At 39.2% G+C, this 22730-nt stretch overlaps 1 protein-coding gene across 2 annotated transcripts in view; it reads right to left on the bottom strand.

Moving 5' to 3' along the window:
* Nucleotides 1–9460: 9460 nt before the first annotated feature.
* Nucleotides 9461–22730, bottom strand: part of c2h8orf34 (chromosome 2 C8orf34 homolog) — a 55688-nt gene continuing 42418 nt past the window's right edge. Inside the window, exons 11-15 of one of the 2 annotated variants that reach the window (XM_026361494.1) lie at nucleotides 18545–18671; nucleotides 14646–15136; nucleotides 13037–13133; nucleotides 10652–10690; nucleotides 9461–9888 (exon numbers count right to left, since the gene is read on the bottom strand). In XM_026361494.1, the coding sequence (XP_026217279.1) occupies nucleotides 9881–9888; nucleotides 10652–10690; nucleotides 13037–13133; nucleotides 14646–15136; nucleotides 18545–18671 (762 nt within the window). In that variant the 3' untranslated portion in view covers nucleotides 9461–9880. Of the gene's footprint in view, nucleotides 9889–10528; nucleotides 10691–13036; nucleotides 13134–14645; nucleotides 15137–18544; nucleotides 18672–22730 lie in introns of those variants that run through there. The other variant, XM_026361493.1, reaches the window with a different exon arrangement.

The following is a 22730-nucleotide window of genomic DNA, read 5'->3' as shown; positions in this document are numbered from 1 at the left end:
ACCACATGCTCTGGACACACAGACACATGGCAAGTAAGACCATTAGTGTCTAAAATCTTGTTTAAAGCCCAAAGTCAAAAGGTAGAGAACAAGGGCTGACAGCATGGGCCTTTCATATTATACTGACCTCATCTCAACAAAACCCCAACCCCAACCCACACACACACACACACACACACACACAACTGTCGCTGGCCATCTCCTGCATCCTATTCAGGGCATGTTGAGTGAAAGCCCTAAGTCTTCATTCAATAAAATGCCTGCCCATTCCAGCCAAGGTTTCCATGTCTCTCCAAACACAGAGAGGCTAGGCCAGAAGAAAGGTCCACCAGAGAGAAATCCCATCTCTGTCCTCATCCATTCTACAGGTCTGGACATGAGCAAACAGCTTGCTTTCACCACCCAGGCAACCCTTTTCACTTCACACTGCCAAGCCATTTGAGTCCATATACACAGACATGCACACTGAATCGGGGTTCTTGACAGCAGACCCAACACCGTCTCATGAATTGAGAGAGATAAACGTTTTAGTAGTCACATACATAACAAGACTTCCTGTCTCTTTGTGACGCTGGTAGCAAAAGCGTGTATATACTGACAGGAAGAAAACCCTATTTTCTGAACAGTGGGGAGCTCTATAGACTATAGTACTTGGAAAAAAAAAAAACACTGCAGTGAGGGTATATTTCATGTTTGCATATGGTAATCATTGTCGAGAAACAAAGACTTAGCTTATTTTAAAAACATTAAAATCTCTAATGTGGTGTACAGAAATAACACATTTAAGATGTGTAGATAAACATCAATGCAGACAAATGTGTTTATATCCTCAATATTCCTATAGTAACTTCAAATGTTTTGTTAAGAAGCAAAAAGGAGCTTTGAAAATGCTGCCAAGCTATTGTTTAGTCTAAAATCAACGTCATTATTGTAAAACCTAAATATATTTTCATATGTTAAATTATGACCAGGTTTATGGAACAGGTGCATAATTTGTGCTTATCACCCTTCATGACTGTTTTTCAATCCTCAGGCTGCCTCATGCTCAGTTCAAAGCGTCATTCCTCCTTGAATTACATGTCACACAGACACAGAGCAGTGCGATTGGAAAGTTCAGTCCACAATTGGCGAGTCTGCTTGGACAGATTGAACAAATATTTCCTTTGTGTGGTCGTCTCCTTGCCTCTGTTCGACCCTGACAGCCACAGAAAAGGGAGTGAACAATCCAAACTGCACAACATTATAGACTGGGTGGCTGTTCTATCGAAGACACATGGCTCCCTCACCAGCTGTCTGTTTACAGTTCATCACTAGCCTTATGTATCAATTAGGTTTATGGAAAAAAATGGCAGGGGGGAGGGGCTATATTTTTAATAGAAAGAAGTTTTTGTCACTCAAGAGAAGAGCATTTACTGTATAAATAAACTGGAGAAATTAAGAAAAAGTAATGACAAATCAATTTTAACATGATAGTGCAGCGAAAGTCATTGGATTTTTGTTTTTATACATCAACTATTTAAACTGCTAGCCAGTTAAAAATACCTAGACTTAGGAATAATAAACTTAATAAAAATCACTATCCGCATTTCATTCCAAAACAGACTCAGGCACAGTAACACAGTGAGACAACTTCAGATGTCTTTTGCACCATATGGGGCCATCTACATGCTCATAGAAATAACACAGCAACTGCGAGGACAAACAACAGCCCAGACCACATGCTCCTGTAAATCAAACCCTGACTGCTCATCTGCGTCAGCGTTCGACATCCACGACATCCAAGGCAAGTGATGCCTTGATTACTTCATACTGCTTCCTGACCTGGGAACGGGGGTAAAACTATTTTTGAGGTGTGCACCTTTATTTCTACTAAACCTCAGACCGGGGAGTTGCAAAGTAGAAATCCAGGTTTATGTTCCCCAACTGGAGAGTTTCAAGGATAGTCTAAGAAACTAATCAGAGGTACTAGTGCTCGTTTGTCAGCCTATAGGAGCAAGTTTTAATGTAGTAACCCGTTCTTAAAATAGAAATTAAATGTATATTATGATATACCACCTAAATGTAACTTTGTTTGAAACTTGGTAGGAATTAGAGCTGCAAGTTATTATTTTATCATTTTTATTACTGAGTCTTCTGACAGTTATAAATACATTCAGTTTATAATCTAAATCTAATCTAAACGGAAAAAAAACAGCTAATGCACATTTAAGAAGTTTGCAACAGAGACTTAAGAAGCATATTGTTTGACAAAAGTGTTACTGATTATTTTATTTAGATTTCACAATGTCAAAGGTTATAGCAGCTTGCTTATTAAAAATATTGTCAGTATTGTGCAACATCAGCGCTTGTCTTTTTAAAGTAGCCTCCTAAAAGTTTCATGCACTTACATTTCACACTGGTGTGGAGATTTTCAGTGTTTTGGTAGACTACAAATGTGACTCATAACAGGAAATTAATGACCAGCGTCAAACTAAAGCTTACAGAAAGCTTATACTAATTTGGCATATCATTAGATTAACAGCCAAGGAAACCTTATTTAACCTCCTTTACCAACATCATCTGTGCCCTCTTGTGGAGGGCTGGCACAGTTAAGCCTCCTCACACTTCATTACTTCCTTCATTTCCCTTGATGTGAGGTAAAAAGACCACAGCTGCAGGCAAGATGCATTTATCAAAAGTCAATTTTGCAGGCTTTTCTTTCTCTAGCTGCTCATCTTTCTTTTTTGGCAAGTTGCATTCAGCTTGTAAGCTTCATGGAAATATCAGTATCAGCCCCAAGCCCCTCATTGTTTGGACTGGACTTGAAAGATTCTTAAACTCCAACTTGCTAGACTCACAATCTTAGGTCCAAGTATGAACTAACGACATCATAGAGGAACATAAGAATTGTTTATCAAGGATTTCTCTTCATTCACCAGCCCCAAAATGTGACATACAGACACATATCAAAATTAATTTAAACAAAGGTTTTACAGGAAATCTCTGCGCCTTTGAGATGATGCAAGAGACAAGATGATTCAGAGTCCTGATCCATTAGAAAAAAGGAGTCAGTACACAGATGTTATTATCCATAATCTTGTATTAAAAATAGTTTATTGTTAATATTCATCTCCAGGATGGAATCGTTTGAGAACTGAATTGAATGGCTGGCTTTTAGGGCAAGTAGATATATGCTCTCTAGAGGTTTGCTTTAAGTTTGAAGTTATTATGGGCTGAAACCAGAGAGATTGTGTAATAATACATTTGGATGCTCACCTACCATAGATATTGTGTAGATCACACTTGCAGGTTCAGCTATTTATTTTACAATGTTTTGGTGAAAACTGCACTAAATAAAAACAGCCTGTAGTTAGGGAAAGAAAATCTGGCACAGCTGCTCACAGCTGGTATGGACATCCAGTCATTATTTGTTCTGAACCATAAAACTTGAAAACTTGAAATTCAATAAATGGAAAGCAATTTGCTGTAAAAAGGTATAGGAATTATATCTTCTATTTATGTTGATACACTAAATATCTAACCCAAATCATGAGAATAATCGGTCACAACAACAAATGTGACTTTTTAACGTTCAGGTCTGTCTAGCATGCTCCAGTTCAAGCAGGCTGATACAAGTGTATCATGACCCTGAATAATTCCACTTCCCATCGCATTGCTGGGGAATTGAGATCAGACTCTTGGCAGCATTTGGTCCTTGATGAGGGGAAACAGCGTCATCTCTGTGATTGGGAAAGAAGAGAACCAAAAACTTCCAGTGTTACTCACACAGCGACAATTACTCTGTCCTTTGTCATTTCCCTTGTTACAACCTACAAGCCAATGGCCCTCAACCATCACCATATGACTGAAACTAATGCATGAAACTAATGCTTGAAAGGTATGCACAAAAAGACTGGTAACTAAAGGCCACTCATTCACTACTTTTCAGCTAAGGAACATGGCACACTACAAGAGAGCGAGGAAAAGAGCAGCAGGTGCAAAACAGCTGTAAACCATCAAACTTCTTCTATCATTAGAACAGACAGTCTCTAGTCTCCTGTGGTCAGAGATCCACTTGAAGTTACTGAACAATTTAGCAACTCCTCCCCTCCCGACTGGCCAATTATGGCATCATTATTCAGTCATACTCCACCCTTGTCCTGTATACTGTCCCACGGAGCCCTGATGAAATAACACGGGTACTACAAAAGAGCCTTTACTGCCAAATCGAATGATTCAATATTATTTTTATTACTTGGGTTAACTGGAACTTGTAACTATGATTGCTTAAGTACTTAAAAATTCATTACAGTAAATAAGAAGAAAAAGGCACAATAGAAAACTACTTTAAAAAAAACACTCTTCAGTCATCAAGGTTTCAAAGAGATTTACATTTAAATAATATCTCAATGGGTTGCTGGACATTGTACAAGAACAGAATTGTTATACAGTAGTGGTTTATGGTGGTAGTATAGTTTAGCTGAGGTCAGCACACAAATGTGTTAAAAATGATTAGGTAATGTTCAAGATCTCACAAAGACAATCAATCCTCATGTACAAGGTCACATACCTATGAATTATATAACCTTGAAAGCTGGATCTGGCAGATTTTTACCATTTCATCCGTAAAACTCACTTCCTTTAACATCACACAAATATTTATAACCTTTTTCCATCATGGAAATATGATAATATGGCAATGTTTTTACATGAACAAAAACCTAATTTGCATCTGGTGAAAGAACTGACATCAGATTAGTGTTTTCTGACAATGTTTGACTGGCCATGGCGAACCAAACAGATGAGACGAGTAAACACGGAGACAGCATCTGGATTAAGATAACTATAACAAATAAAAAGCTACATTATATTTTCTATTTAGACATTCAATGTGATGATACACAAATTCAGCCATCCAGCAGCCTCTGGCAAGAGGATTTGATAAAGGGGTGAAAGCACTACAAAATATGCTGGCAGCCAATTAGAACAAAGCAGCGTGAGAATGTCTAATAAATCACAGCTTAAGCAAAAAGCTGTGTGCAGGCTCAATAAATTCAATGCAACTTTATATGTAGATGAAAGCATAAAAGCACAGGGCTCTGGAGGGATTGTTGGCACTTCTGAAACACGGGATAGTGAAACCATCAACTCTGAACCCTAGTCTAACTGGAGAGGTGGAGGTCTTCTACATTACCATGAGGGAGCTTAAGTTGATGCAGTTTGACAGTAGGTATACATATGATCATATTAACAATGCTTTTGTGTCCCTGCCATAATATATTGTTTCAGTCCACTCCAGACATGGATCAAACCATCCACATGAAAATAAAACCAATATTTTTGATACACTGCGCCCCACCAGACCAATATCAGACCCTTGCGTTTGAAAGAATAATAAGATTAATATGAGCACAAAGATTCCCTGGAGCCAGAGGCAAGCATTGAGTTTGGATGAGTCATCTGACCCAGGTCTAAGCCTCACCCACCACAACGCTTGCCAATGTGTAACACACATTTAAGCCTAGCTTTTGAAATGATCCCCATGTGTCTGAATAACTGACCACATCACGGTCAGGGAGAAGAATCATAAATCTGTCTGTGGGAAAACAAAAGGAGATACAGACAAGACAGCTCAAACTACCGGTCTCACACCGAGACCTCACTATTCAACTTTAACAAAGCGCAGAGTACTTCCAAGGCTCTCTGGGCTTCTGTGAATCTTACTGAATTTGACAGAAAAGCCTCACAATCAGCCAGAGATGACAACAGGATTTTGGTTTATCCATCCACTACGTAATCCATCTGGATTTTCTGAACAACACATTGGACGATGTTTCAAAAGAATCATAAAAGCATTTGTTAATCCCAGTGGTGATCTTATTTTTTCAAATACACCAAAGGGGATGAGCCATTTCCATGTCATTTAGCATAAAACCTGAGCATGACATCCTCTGTTATATCATATAACAGATAATATGTGTAGTTGTAAAAAAGAAGGGCAATGCACTGCCATAGCAAACAGCTGAAGATGTTAGGAAAACAATTCAGCTAAAATCAACATACAGTAACACTTGTTTAACACAGGCAGTACATCCTTCAGCAGTTGGCCAGCCTTGCCAAACCTAACAGCGTCAAATGTTCACACATCAGTGATGAATATCTTCTGGTTCACAATGCTGAGGTGAAAGATGGTCCAAGACTATTTTCATTCTGCTGTCTGCATGAGGTTTAAACAGCTGGATGCTGAATAGATTTAAGATGTGTTACTGTGACCCAGCACGTAATCTTATCACGGTTCACAAATAACACAAAATACTTACGGTACATGATTGATGGAAAGCTTTTCTAAATGCTATCATGACAAAGGGTTAATTAAACACTAACAGACAAAATACAACTAAACTTTAAACAACAAATCAACCAACCAACGCCACACAGCTTAGATTAGCTTAGCTTAGCTAACAGCTAGCTTACCCTCGGTCGTGGACTTAACGGTGGACGTGTTGCTGGCATTTTCCCCGTTTGTACATAACTTATTTGCAGAGTTTTCCACCGACAGTTTTTGAATTATAGAAGACTTTTAAAGAAAACACGTGAAAGGCTGGAAAAAAAACACTGCGTGTTGCTTGATGGAGCTATTTACCCGGTTCCCCGCTCGTCCGGCAGGTGAAGATGGCACCCGGAAATGACGGCTAATCAACTAATGCTTGATATGGAGCTTTACCTTGTGGAGGACCATGATATCTACAAGTTATCAAAGTCTGTTTGTTTTTAATTAAATGCTTTATCCATTCCTAACCATATTCTGACATGTAAGTCTTTGGTGTATGAAGTACTGTGACAAAGTACAGGAAATAAAAAATCACAACTGTACAAAAACCCACAATTGTTCCCACTTTGCTATATGCTCAAGAGATATTTTGCAATGCTCCGCAAAACAACACTTTTTTAAATCGTTTTAAATCCATCAGTAACCTGGTCATCTACAAATCCAATATTAATGAATCAGACAGCGGCACTGTCATGTTCACTGTTGTCCTAATACCCCAGGTCTGTTCCTCGCTCCAGCCATTTCATTTTAAGAAGTTTATACAAACCACTGCAAATAAAGAATTATATAGAGCATCACATATCTAAAATCCATGGCCAATGTTTTCTTCCTTTGATGTTTCTTGTTAATCATCAGCTCCCTCGATGCTATGGGGTTAACAAAATACATGATGGTGTTTAGTGTAATAGAACACCCATTGTTTCAGTGGTGCATAACAGTTCGATACTGGCTGTGAACATGTACAAGCTGTCAACAGGATATGAAGTCCTGCAATGGCACAGGACTGACTTACAGTGTTTATTTATACTTTTACTGAAGCTATGAATGTGTGTATATAATACTGTAAAACAAAGTGAAATACGTTAGTAGGGCAAAGCTTCCACCTCGCTGTTTGAGGAGAGCAACACTTTAACTTCGCTGCTGATGACAGACTCCGAGAAGTTTAAGAACTATGGTGAATGATTTCATTAGCTCTGTGAGAACAGGCCGTTCACTTCAACGAACACAGAAAACAGGATCCAGATTGTTGATTATGTTTTGAATTACAGTTACCATAAAAAGGAGCCACTCAAACCTCCCCGGGTGGTTGTGCATGCAAGTCCGCACCAAAAGGGTGGAATAGCTCCATATAGAGGAGTGGTACTGTATTAAGAAGATATGGAAGGGAATTAGGTACTAAATTTCCAAGCCAAAATTAAAACCTGGGGATCTGTTTAATTTCTTACAAACTGGACGTACAAACAGTGAAACTTTTTATGCAGTATAAAGGTTTTACAAACCTGTCTGCACTCTTAGACTCAAACCCAGTCTCACGTACACACAGTGGTAGTTTTCCACATATGGACACAGATTCTCCCCATACTGGAATAAACAGTGAATGATACTGACTTTATATGCCTTCAAAGCATACCTCCCTTCCACCATAGATTTATTTGTGCTGTATGTCAGGATAAATCCCAGTCTGTTCTGTAAATTAAGACCTTGGTCAGTCTGCTGACCATTGATGGTGGTCTGGATCTCCCAGTAAGTACAGTGATGTCTGCCGCTGTTCCTGGGTGGCCCTTCCTGTTGCTTTGAATCCTCCTGGTGTGTAAACTGCACGGTAGACATATTTTGAGATGATATGGAGGCTTTCATACTCCAGAGAAATGCTATTAATGATATGGTCTAGGTTGCATGTGTGCTGCATAACAATCAGAGTTCTCTTTGGGCTAATCCCTAAGAGGATGTATGGCCATGAACAGAAATGGTATAATGCACAAAGAGATGGTATTAGAAATGATGCTATGATTTTTATTTCAGTAAGTTATTACATCCTGAAACATTTACATGGGGACCCAAAGCACCAGAGAAGTGTCTTTGTGTAACATCTGTGGCAGTAATTGAAGTCTGTATCTCCCAGACTGTCATGCCTTATTGTAGAAATCCTCACACTTTGATATTTTGCTAACTGGAAGAGACACATACGAACTCAGGGAAACTATTGATAGTGTAAACAGTGTTAGCATGTTGGTGATCTGTGGCAGAGGAACAGAAAGCAATCAAACAAAGACTCACCTTCAACAAAGTGAATATAAAATAAAATTGTGATATGACATTTCCCTTTTGTGACAGAAAAATATAGTCAATAGTGGTACAAAGATTATATCAGGGCACCATTGTGACTTAATTATGCCATGTCCTCAAACTGTTCCACGGATCTTAAAAACCACATCCCTCTGAAATGAGCACACAGCCTGCTGAAATACATGGGACATTAATCCACATACCACGTTTTACAGGATGGGGTTGGAAGTGATTAGTCTTCTCACACATCCTTTTACAGGAATCACTCTGTGTGAAATGAGAGTGGAGTTTTTGAGTAGTTTGTTGACCACATCCCGAGAGACAGACTCAAACGTCGGCAGGGCTGTGTATACAATACCACAAAACTCAGTAGGGTACGAATGGAGAGATCAGACTGTGTCAGGGTGGAGGGTGTGTCCACAGTGTGTGTCTCTAGAGTTGACGTCACCTGTATAACAGACAACCACAGTTTAACCAACGTGTGCCCAAGCAAACACAGAGGAGCAATCTAGTCACAGTCCGAACAGATTTCTATAGTGGAGAGAAAAGGTGAATATTTTAGAATCAATTGCATAGTTTTTCGTCAGACAAACTGTCTATAAATAGAGCAGATTTAGTACCGTGGCTACTCTCGAATCGCTTATCTGTGAAGTACTGGATTAAACAGCGTCATCTGTTATGACAGTGTAGGTCATCTAAATAATTATTCCTGGTGTGTTTTAACTAGTCAGTGGATGGGCACCAATTTAAGTTTAACCCCTCTTGCTGTGCATGTCAACATTATAGGGACCTAAATACAAAAGGAGGCACATAAAAGTGAAAAGTCAGACGTGTGTGCCAAATAATTTTAATTAACATCACAGCATTCCTTGTATACCCTCCACAGCTTGCGTATTTGTTATTTGAAAACCATTACATCTTATAACAGTGCAGACCAATAAACATTTTCTTAACACAAGTGTGCCGCCTTCACAATGTGAATATGCACTAGGCCTAGAAAAAGAGTCTGTCAACAAAATGCATCTGTTTCTAGACTCCACATAGAAGTTCAGTAGCATGCTATAGAGCAAACAAAAATAAATGTTATATTCCATACTCTGAAGTAACGTTTTCACATTTTATCATACAGTTACAGTACAATGGCTATGAAATATCTGTGAAAAAGTATACAACTTTTTTTTTCATTTATATGTATTATAAAAATAACTGTCTCTGTACACATATTCAAAATGTCCAGTGGCTTGCATAATAGTTTGATTGGATCAGTGTCTCTGGGCTTCATCACTATAGGCCTGTGAAAATGAAAGACAAAAACATCAGTCTCCTAGAAACCAAAATCAGACACATTTAACCACTAATCAGAATAATAATTGGTGCAATCACTTTTAAACAGCCATTTAATATTTGAACATGTCATAAACAAACATGAGGTGGAAAATGAGGTCTGGTGCTGCCCTGTGGAGTTTCTAATGACCATATTTACGATACATTTTGGGAGACCAGTAACTGGGGTGACTTAAGCAGCAAGCTTTGAATTTGGTTGCCGTGGCAATGCTCTGGCCTCTCCGATAGCCAAGCAGCAGCAGCAGCAGCCGTCTGCTCTCAGATCTCCCTCCAGACTGGCACACTGATGCTGGGAACTGTGGGCACCTCTGGAGCCACAAGAAGGAGAACCGCAGACAGCCTCAAACCAGACAGACTTTCTCCTTCTCCCAAATGTTGACGCTGAGAGTTGATGCTGTCTGCTGCGTGTAAACTCAGAAACCAAGTGACTTAATGGAACTGGGCAACAGCGTTCTCATCACCACACATAGTCAGGCTATACCAATGAAATTTCAGAGCCACTGTGCCCTCCATTTAGCCTGTGACGGTAATTGAATGGACCATAGATGAAGGTGGAGTCTCTACAGTACACCAGCCTTTGGGAGTTATTTAAGTTTCGTGTTGTGGCTCTACAAATGAGATCATTTACAGACACTGAGACTCAGTAGTGAAACTCTTAGCATGGGCGGTTTTTGGAAATCCATGGGATACAGCATGTGTTCAGATTCTCACCTGAAAACACAGATCTCTTGTTGGCATCTCGTGCACCACCTGTGAATTAGGACAAAAAAAAAAAAAAGTGTTCTTAATTAAACTTAAATAAAGAGTTTTTACATAGTTTTCAGAGTGTTTGGTTTGCCAGGATGCAGTTCAACATTATTATTTCATAGGTCAAATCACCCCTGAGAAGACTGAAAAATCAGATTAAAGGGACAAAAGTGAGTTTTGAAAACAATTTTAATGTTTTCCACTGACTAATACAATCACTCACACAGTTCATACACTTACTTACACATGCACATGCACCAAGACATACAAACCAGATTTCAAACATTCATTCAAACGGTCCCATGGGCCATGTCTCACGCCAGAAAGTGCTTTGTCACGTCTTGTGGCTGTTGGGTCTCTCCCTGCGTCTAAGCCACCTCTAATACAACATGTGGCTCATGTCCCTTCGCAACATGGAGTTACTGTTGCCAAGGCATAGAGCAGGCCCTCAGGGGCTATTAAAAAAAATTATCCATTTATTTTGCAAGATACACATTTGGCAAAGGTTATAGTTCCATGTGACAATCATTTGTCTGCTTGATCTTTTGTTTGAGTGAAATTCTTATTTCATAACGTCAGTGAAAGTTGTCTTTTTTTCTTTTCTTTTTTATCGCATGTGCACTTGATTTTCAGTTCGAGTTGCTGATGCTTTGTTTATTGAGAAAACAGGGCTAAGTTAATTTGAGAACATGCCATATATAATTCATGCCAAATATAATTGTTGGAATCATTCATAAACTCACATCTGACATTTTTGGCACATTAGTAATAGGACCCAAATATAGAGATATCAGTCTTGGAGTATCTGTCCATCTAGTACATTGATCCAAGCAAGATGTCTTGACAATAACAATCCAGATTGCATGGAATTTGATCGGGTTATAATTTCCCCTTTACAGCAGTTCAAAAAAATAAAGAATAGCTTTCCATGGAATTTTATGTTGATTTGGATAGTTTGAAGAAAATTAATCATGATTTTTTGGTTACCAAATAAACTGATTTATGTTGCCCCTCAGGTAGAACTTTTTCCATTTTGGACACTTTCTGAGTTTTCAGTTTGTGACATGTGAGGCCAAATAATAAACTGAAATCTCATCATGTAATAATAGAAATGTTTTCATTAAATTTATGGAACATATTCCTTCTACTCAGTTCAATTTGACTACTGCAGGTAAGGCTTTATGACTAGCTCAGCGCTCAGCTAACACTTTAGACAGTAAATCATCCACACTTTTAGGTAGTATTATAAAACTCCTTACATCGTCCTCCCTTAATTTCTTTCATTGTTGCTCACTAATGGTTAATCAATATCCCATAAGTATAGAACCAGTAGTTATAAAACAAATTTAGTAGGCTATCCATTCTTTCTAAGTTGCTCCTAAATGTAAAATTGTTAAGATTGAAGTAAATGCTGTTATTACAAAAAGGTGAGGTGTAAATGAAATTACATTACGCTGTAAGCTGTGGGCTGCAGTGTGACCAATGCTCAGTGCTCAATTTGTTCCTTCCAACATCTTCCATTAGATGATAACATAATAATGTGATTGTCTTTTTTTATTTAGTTTAGCTACAGTATAAATTCTTACAAACAACTCAGGGGATCAGAGAAATTTAGCCATATGTCGACCAGTGTTAAGGGAGCATAAATTTAAGTGGACCACGGTGAATTAAACTGCTCTTAGTTTCATTCTGGCAAGCCTCAGACTATCCGACCATACGGCCACATACATCGATGTCATTTATAGAGCAGAACATTCAAGGAGGTCTGATCTAATTCTGTCATGTTCAAAGCCAGAGTAATCTGCTGTACTCTATTCCAGCCAGACCACTACTATAACTAGATTTATGACTTTCAAGCTACTGTCATGTCTGTCCACTGGATCTTGATAGAGATATATCCCTTGAATGATGCCAGGAAAGGAAATTTTACAGGACAATCTCCCCTCTTCAGAACTCCTCCAAGATATCACCCAATGGTGAAATATGGAAATTTACATATATCAGCCCTAGTGCTCCATCTCAGAGTTTTACAAGGAAAACTTTCACATTAATCACTTTTTGATAGATCCGTTGCCATTTTGGTGCATAACTTACGCACTGTGGCATTACAGTGATGAAATGAGTCTCACATCTTACAAGGAGAAAAAACTAGGGAAGGTAAAACCATTAGTGAGTCAGTTTGTCAGATTTGTGAACTGTGAATTTAACAGAGAGGGTTTGAGAAACTCCCAGAAACTGTGACTTTCCTCGATATAGTAGTGGGAACCTCAGTTAGGAGGTGATAAACAATCAATGTAGAGTTGTAGAAACAAAAGACAGAAGGAAGGAAAAGTTATGTAGGTCACTCACTCTTATCCTGTTCAGGAGGCTCCAGGATGTCACTGTCTGTGTCACTAGGAATATGCCAGGGCTGTCTAATGGCCTGTAACTGTTGGTAAAACTCATCCTGAAATGGAAGAGCACGGAAATGGTGACAATTGTGTTAATTTCTGCAACAACAGTCAACAGAGATGAAAATCAGAGTTAGGAAAAAAGAATGAGCCTTCTCTCTTATTTATTCATCTGCCGTCTCTCTAGAAATACTATACAAGTCTTATTCAAGCCCTAATAGTGAAATGGAGGGAACATATGTACAGAATTATGTATTCAATCCAGCTGTAACATGGCGGTTTTAGATTTCTAACATCAAATCTTGAGTTATTGAAGTGTATTCACATTTATAACAAATACTCTTTGTTCTGCTTTAATGAGATTACATTCACCATTGCAATGATCTCAAGCTAAATAATAACGTGTCCAAAAGCTAAAACGTCCAAAATTCTAAATTCAGTTTTCAACCAAAGACGTCAAAAACAGACACACACACACACACACACCCACACCCACACACACACACCCACCCACACACACACACACCCACACACACACACACATACACACCCACACACACCCACCCACACACACACACACACACACACACACACACACACACACACACACACACACACACACACACACACACACACACACAGTAGTAATGAAGCTGCTCTTTTTTTATCATCTTCCACATACATATATTTACTAGGACAATTTAGATGTAAATTTAGATTAAATGATCACATTGTGCCTTTCAAAATGCATGTCTTCCCATTTTATAGTCCTAAAATGATGGAGTCCTCAGTTAAAACAACTTCACAAGTAAAAGATGACAAGTAAACCAGTAGCATGTATATCCTTTCTTTCCTGTTCATCCAGTAGTTAAAGAGTTTCAGGATTCCCTCATTGTCTTACTGGGCCTCGGTTAAAGGCCCTCCCTCTTTGTACCTGGGTTCCAGGTGGCCTAAATGAAATCAGACTGGCTGCAGTGGTGTTTTGGACAGTCTCACTAGGTGTCAACTAGCTGTAACTGTCACAGAGTGCATAGAAGGTCTGTAAATTCCTGCCCAGAATTAATAAAGCCTTCAAAAAGGTCTCATGTTTAACAATGCTGCTGTTAAGTACATTGAAAGTCCCCTTCTGTGCCAGACCCGTTTTTCCACCCTGAAATGACATCCTACTGTATACAGACCACCGCGATTCTCCACTAAACCCCACACGAAGCATGGACATGTGTTTGTGACTGTATGCACATGTGTGATATTGCGTGTTCTGGTGCTCACATTAAAGGCTCTCATGTTCTACAGCCAGATTTACTTGGGCATTGAGTGTACTTGACACTCAGCACACAAGTTCACTTTTACAATACTAAAACATTACAGCAAAGTTAAACCCAGGACTCAAGGTTTATGACAGTGTCACACTCTTGTGCTTACATATACAGTGTCCAGAAATAAATTAAAATCTGAAGGCAATGCTGCCAAAATTCTACTTTGCCTCTTCCTCATGCATGCACCACTATTGCCTGCTTCTCAACAAGCTTTTCTGATGCTAAAGGTACACTCTCAGTTTGGGGTCTTACCTCGGACAGATAGGCCCGTAGGCTGGCACCAAGGCTGTCTGTAGTGCTTAGTCCAGGAGGGGTGAGCAGCGGTCGGGGATGTGTGGGCTGACTTGTCGGTGTTACAGGACGGCTCCGTGACCTCCTGAAGGTGACCTCTTTATGAGATCCAGGATTAAAGGTTGAGCGTGTCAGCAAACTATTAGGGGTCAGGGGCCTGCTGGGTGTCCTGGGGGTTTGCGTCCTGCTCCCAGGGTTGCTGGGAGATTGAGTTCGGCCCATAACCAGAGAGGTGGACTTGGGGCTAAGCAAAGGGAGGCCCACACCACAGGGTTTGCCTGAGAGGCTGCCAGCGGGAGAATGAGGCCTAGAGACCAGGTTTTGGAGGGGAAGCGTGTCAGGCAGTGTCCTGTGGCGCAGAGGGTTGTGGAGTAGACTGCTGTGTGGATTATTGGAGCTCCGTGTGGTCATCTTCCCCACTTCTGCCAGCTTGGCCAGGTCCTTCTCAACCTCTGGAAGAAAAAGGGAGATAATCCAAGCCAACATCCAGATGTTATACTTTGAAATTCAAACAACAAAGTTAAATGTCTGGAATAGTTTCTCATTTAAATCGCTTTCCTGCTTTATATTTTTTTACATTTAAAAAAGATCATTTAAACGGCTTTTTAATAGGAACAGTATTCTGCAATACCAGCAACAATTTACATAATTCCAGGTAATTAGAAGTGGATTCCATGAAAAGAAATATTTTTAAACCATATTCAGAGGATTGTACATCCTTCAAGACTGATGATTCACAAACTTTACTGAGCATTAAAGTGGGCGAGACTGTTTGGTTTAATCCTTCTTCTGGGCAATGATGAGAATATTTATAGGCCTATAAACTGTGGTGAATCCAGTTTCCTCTGTCAGGAAAGGTTCCAAGTTGATATACAGTGAGCACAGCCTAGTAATATTTTTCTTCCCCATTCCTGACAAAAACACACTGGTAGTCTCACTGGTAGTCTCAAAAACATTTCAGTTTGTAAAATATGTGACGCTGCCAACTTCAAGATCAACATCTGGGTCATTTTTTCCATGTTTTTAGCTTTTGTTCCAGGTCCTGGCAGTCAGGATTCAACAAACCAGTCTGGAAGTTATCATTTAAGTGGGATAATTTCAGGAATGACTCATCAGAAGCGACTATTTCTGGAAAACTGTATATGTGTGATGTTAAATAAATGACAAAAGTAAGCATGACAAGTATTTCACAAACCCTGACTTCCTTGTTTTTGAGCGGATGGCGCTTTCCTTCTATACAAACAACATTTTTCCACGCAAAAATGCAAAACACATGGTTCTATTCACTGTCAAATATCCATTTAGTATGCAAAGCAGAGCAAGTCGGCAACACTATTCCAAATGCAGCTTTGAGACATTACTTAGTTGGTTTGAAATCTATTCCAGACTATTTTGTATACGATCCTTTGGGGATCAAATACATTTAATTCTCTGACATGCGTAATTAGATTGCTGTTTCTGTGCTTAATCAGCTCTGATTATACTGAGGTTGACCTTTACAGGGAGATGCTTTGCAGAGCACATAGCGTATATCGCGTTGCCTGTGTGCTCAGTGATCTGTGTGTACTGTGTAATGCAAAGCATTAAATATCTCTGTTACTTTATAGTTCTTTTTTTCTCTAAGACAAATACCAAGAGAAAGGAAAACTCATCTCTCTCATGACATCAACTCATGGCAGATACAGGACAGTGTTATCTAACACTGCATTACAAACCCTAAGGAAACAGCTACATCATAACCACGAGACCTGTTGTACTTATACATCTGGGCAAAAGTGAAATAATGGACAAAACATATACATTGTATGCTGACGCCCCACATATGATGATTTCCTCTTAGCCACCCACACTATGTCCAACATGAGTGGTGTTACTACTATATCGTAAACAGGATATGTTCATTAGTAATCTGTTCCCATAAAGTTGATATTTTAATCTCGATTTATTTACTAGTACAATAATAAACACCACATGTCGCAAATGTTGTTGTGAATATCTTTCTCTCATCCGTAAATGGTTGCTCCAGTCATGATTTTATTGTAAACCAGTTGCTTCCCCCGACTTCCTGGCATTAATTTATGTGAGTTTACTGTGTTTAACTGGAAATAATATAAGCCATCTCACAGACACTGATATACAATGACAGCTCCTACAGATCAGAGAGATACCATCAAAATCCATATGGTATAAAACCTTTGATTAGTTTTGGTCCAATTTCTTTTTAGAAAAAAAGAAAGACAAGGACAGGGAGACGAGAAGAAAATGAGACAGAGGGAAGGAGACGAGAAGAAATAAAAACAGATCTAATCCATTAAAGTCTGATCAAGCAGCAGATGCACATGGTGAGAGCGTACAGGGCCTCAGCACGCTATACTACCATTCAGAACTCATGCAAACTTCATGGGTTGTCTCCTCTGAAAATAAACAAACGCTCTAATGACGTATCATTTGTCTAAATTAACTCTGCAGACGTGCAATAGCAATAAATAATAAATAATGCCTGAATAAATCTAAAAAAAATCAGCCCTTTAACAGTGGTTAGCTTCGGTATGCTTTGTACAATGAAGATTTTTCCAAAATCAATGCATTGTATCAACACAGAAATTATTTTTAGAACAAATCCATGCTTAGGTGAAACTGCTTTCCATTTTCCTAGTGTACTTTATGTAACATACTCCTGTAACTGATTCTGAAAGCACTAATTTATATGTATGAAAAAATATAAGGCAGGCAAGGGGAGATCCCACAACCACATAATTGAGGTTAACAATATAAGATGAAAAGTGAGGCTCTTGCTTCAAACATGGAAAGTATTAGCAGCTAATAAAGGCTTGAAAGAGTTGAATTAGCTTGGTGAACAGTTTCACTGAAATGCCTGGTGGGAGCCCTCAGCCTTAATATTCAGTAATGCAGCGTATAACAACCAGAAATCAATGCCATCTGAGGAACTCTGGGGGCAAATGTTGGCATGTTGTTACTACAAATAACCTTCTTTTAGTGCCTCCTAAGTGATACTGTGCTGTTTTATTCAGATGCAACCAGTGTATTCAGTGAGGATGAGCAGATGTGCTAGGAGGTTCATTGCATCTGGGAACATCCACTTATGCTGTCAGACAGAGTGGGAGCGCATGCATAAACAAACAAGTGGTTGACACATGATGGTAAATGGTGACATTCTCTCTGGCCTCGACCCCAGGCTTTCATTAGCAGAGAATACATACAGTATTTGATCATCATGAAAACAAAAAGCAGTCTGACTCACCCAGACGTCACATATATCAAAGATGAGCCTGGGACTGCATTAGCAAGAATGATTTCCAAAATGCCACATCGATTTTATTTTGTCAGACAAAATCAGTCTCCAGTGCAGTTAAGCTTCAGTCACTCAGCGGAGCTAATGGTATTCACTGAACCTGTCAAATCTGGAGTTTACCGTAAATGTTTTCCTGCCTTTTTTATTTTTATTTCTTTAATTACTTTTATATTAGTCTCAAGACATGTTTGCTTATAGAACACTTTTCAATGTATGAAGACAATCATTTGCCATAAGCAGTGCTGAACCCTTCTACGCCATCCATTCTATTTCTTAAATCTGTCTAGTTCAAAGTGTGTGTGTGTGTGTGTGTGTGTGTGTGTGTGTGTGTGTGTGTGTGTGTGTGTGTGTGTGTTTGCACAGTCTAGTCCACGTTTTATATTCCAAAGAAGGTATTTGATCAGACTTACCCATACAATCCATCTAAAAAGCCACTAATACTGTACATACACAGACAAACTCATTAAGTGTAGGCACAAAGTCACAGCACAAGTGCACGCATACCACACCTACACACACGCACACACACACACATAAAGCTGCCTACCAGCGAGCTGTTTGCCCATGTTCTCCAGCTCTTTAGAAAAGAGGGAGTCACCCAGTAGTAGGCCCGTCTGCCCGACAGAGCTCCCACCTCTCGCAGACTTCAGATCTGCCTCCCAGACAGGCTGACGCTAGTCAGAGAAGAGAACAGAAAAGAGAGAGAGTCACATTAGAAGAAAGACCCCTCAATTAACTCTTTATATAATTTTAAAAGAATATCCAAGCCATATCTGTTGGAAAAAAAGAGGCAATTATTATTTTACGGGCTTTAGCAAAACACAAGAAACCACAGCAAGTGTAGATGAAAGCGCAAAGCCTTTAGTGCACTGTGTTTAGTGAACGTGGGACACGAGACTGTGAGTAGTGGTTCAGGAGATTTTTGTGTAACTATCAGTTGATCTATAGGAGCTTGTATGCACACTACTCTGTTGGCAAAGAGCCTGACAGCAGCAACAGTTAAAAAACAATAAATCAGCCATTTTGGACAGTTTCCTCAATGCATATAAAGATGATCATATTCCAAAGCATATGAATGAAAATAAACTGTAAAGAGACAGGATGGATCACTTTCAGTATCGTGGCTGCTTTGCCCTATTTTGCTCGCACCCCTTCCCAGCCAAGAGTATGGCTTGGAATAAGACCTGTTAGACAGACGGGGGTTTCACAAGTCCTGTAATGGCAGCACGCCTAATCCTCCTATTTATTCCTTTGATGAGACACAAGTGGCCAGATGATCTAATAAGCCGGTGGACAAAGTGCACATCAGCTCCAAACACAGGAGAGAAATAAAATCTGTCAGCTGCAATTCCACCTCCTGTAACTTTGGTTTACTCTAGATAACTTACAATACCTCTGATGATGGCGCTTACATCATGGGATGTGCTAAGCACTTAATGACAGACAGAGTTGACTTGACAAAGTGCTGACACAGAGTAACGCGCTGGGAGATCTGGTGAAATCCATACAGTGCAGTGTTCCAACAACATTTGCAGAAACACCTGGGATATAACAGGTTACTCAGCTGGTGATTTTCATAAGGACCTTCCAAAGAGGGGGTATCGTGAAAAACAAGTAAAACAACTGCTATTCTCTGATAAATGACAGAACACGAATCCCAGGATCTACGGCACTGATCTTTGTGCTGGTCCGATATATGAGGCGTTCTGTGGTAGCAGAACCACAACACCACAAGCCAATCCTTAATTACAGCCCTCGTGAAGCAGCGAGGCTGAATGAACATTACAACTGAATCCCCCTTCCCAAATGTATTTCTCTTTGGTGGTATCCCCCCAAATCCAAGAGCATGACATCATTTTGTCCTCTTCTCACTCTGGGTCTTCTCAGCTCTTTCAAACAAGGCCACCAACAGATTCATAGATTTAAGTGTCCCATATGCATTTTTATCATTTTTATTATACTATAACGTATTATATTTATGAAGTTGTTACTGCTACAGCTTGATAAGTAATCCATGTCAGGTTTTAGTTATTAAAAAGTCCTTTATTGCATTGCCATATGAAAGCCTAACCCTAAATTATGAAACTAGTAGATGTGCATGGATTTACTCCTATTTGTTCACAGTGCAGCTCTAACTTTGTTTCTGTCCTCAAGCTCTTTTTGTCAGCTAAAGTCACGACTATGTTGTAATTAGGACCTGCTGAAGACTGCACACTGGAGGCTATGGCTGGTGATACTGTGCAGTGTCATGGCTAGGCAAACAAACATGATATACTGAGCCTGTAAGCTATTCACCTCCCCAGATAACATCAACAAACAAACAGATATCCCAATCTATATACAATATGTTTTATTTTGGTGAAGCCATACATATTTTAAAAAGTCCCAAAGAAGACATCTACATCATCTACAGTCCACCGCATATTAAAGGAACCGTGTGCAAAACAGAAAGAAGAAACGTTAGATATGAGGGAAGAAGCGCTAAAGAACAATGGACTTGATTATACAATAAAAATACACAATGAAGTGATGAAAAATAATTTCCCTTTACTATGATTTAAACCAACTATTGTCCTTATCAGAAACGTACATACGACATGACTGAAACTCTTTTTTTTTTTCATTGTTTGGATGCTTCGATTTGATGCTTTAATCTACACAGACAAATGAATTAGAAGCCATGCCTTTTTATCTCCAAAATAAAGAGTGGCTATGACTTATGAGTACATTAATGTCAGTGGTGCAAAACCCAAGTTGTATAATCTCCCTCCCAGTATGACAAAACTTAAAGACCTAAAAGAGAGAAGGGAAAAACCCTCTGGTGATACTTCTGCCCAACGAAAAACATGGATCTTATTTCTTACAAAATTAATTCCATGTTGAGAGCAAACAAGACAGAAAGAGAGAGGATGGAAGTCCAGAGTTAGATATTTTATAGCATACATGTGTGCAGCTATACGTGTGTGATCGGCAGTAATAATCACCACAATGTGGAGTTTGGTCCAACATTGCGCTCCACACAATAAGAACGGTTCAGAATGTGTGCATTTAGTTACAGAGCTCAAATATTGTCAGCCTGGGTTGGAGGTTTGAGCCTACGGCTGGCTTCACAAAACACAACTGATGGACCCTCTAGTTGTTGCCAGGCCAGAGTCACCACGCACATTTTTCTGTCTCTGCAGGGTCAAGGTTTTCTGTCTACCTGACACTGTAGCACCGGCATCATTTATCAGCAGGTCCTGACAGGGTAAGACTTTCCTTTCTGTAATATGATTCAACCAACTGGGAAACACGTCCTCTAGCAAAGAGGAAGACTGAAACAGAATGAAACATAGTGTAACTACACTTCTGGATGAATGCTACTTAAGTTTTGTAAAGCCTGACTACAGAATATCTTATGAGCTCAGTTTAAACCCAAAGATTTAAATATTATAAATCATTGAAAATGTGAAAATAAAGACGTATAACAGAACAGCTGCGTCTTGCCTGTCAGTTGCAAACAAGTCGATGTCTAAGGGAAGAAGAAAACATGGCAGATGGGGGTTTGTTGGCATACACATTTGATCTGCACGTGTACGGTATATCGTGACATAGGCTGATTTCTGTTCTAATCAAACAACCAAGTTTCTAATGCTACTTATTATCAGTTCTTCAAACATAGAATGAGAGATCATTGCTCGTTACGCAATATTGACAATAACACAGTCGGGCTTCTATTTAATTCTATCAACATTGCAGAATATTGTGAGGACAGGATTACAAATGCAGAGGAGTGAAAACTAGAAGTGGGCAAGAAATCATCATCAATTAATAAATGTCATATAGTTTAAAATGGCTGCATCAGAACTCACAATGTCCATGCTATCAAAACCAGTGTGCTTCAACACAAATATTTCTTTTATGACACTGTTGTGATAAAGACACTTGTAATTTGGGCTTATCTGTGTTGCTATAAGTGGGATATATTATTTAAATGGAAGCATTTATAAACAGATACATGTAAATGTAACAAAAGATAAAGAAAGTATAAGTGCGTGTCTGCTTGGTACATAAATGTACCAACACCCTGCAACGTTTTTTGGGATATGGTTGCAGGGTTAGATACACAATTCTAAGTTTATCCACAACTTTTGGAGGCACCAGATCTATCTATACTACACTATCTATAGTCTAAATCACAGATTTGCTCTGAGGATAATCGTGTGTGCATAACTGTGGAGAGCACACTGGTGCCAAATACAAAAAGCCATGCAGTGTTTCGACTAAATCCCCCTGGAAATAAAAATAAGCCATGACAACCGCTCTGCTTTATATCATACACATGGCATTACATCACACTAATTATCATTTTTCTACCATATTTTCCCTGGCATGTTGTAGGACGGTAACTCCCACACAGGCTAAATGTGATCAAAACATATCAGTTAGCGCATACAAAGAAAACTGTAGTAGAATTTGTTCTGGTGATTGCTTTAGGAAAGTATTTGTCTTTATGGAGCAATTATCACCTAAAGGAACTAGCAGGGGCATGGGGGCCTGTCAGACTAATAATGATAACCATTAACAGTGTTTACTTTCCAACAACACCATGCTTTTACTGCCCAAACCACGGTGATGTATAATTCAATGCATATTACGTTTATGGTCAACCATACATGATGAAATGTGCTCGTTATAAAGTACGACGTAAAACCTTTAGACCAAATAAACATTGCATGCATCGTTTCTACACT

The sequence above is a fragment of the Anabas testudineus genome, chromosome 2 (assembly GCF_900324465.2).
Source record: "Anabas testudineus chromosome 2, fAnaTes1.2, whole genome shotgun sequence".
NCBI lineage: Eukaryota > Metazoa > Chordata > Actinopteri > Anabantiformes > Anabantidae > Anabas > Anabas testudineus.
The sequence above is the reverse complement of the archived record's forward strand: the minus strand, read 5'-3'. Positions and strand labels throughout refer to the sequence as shown.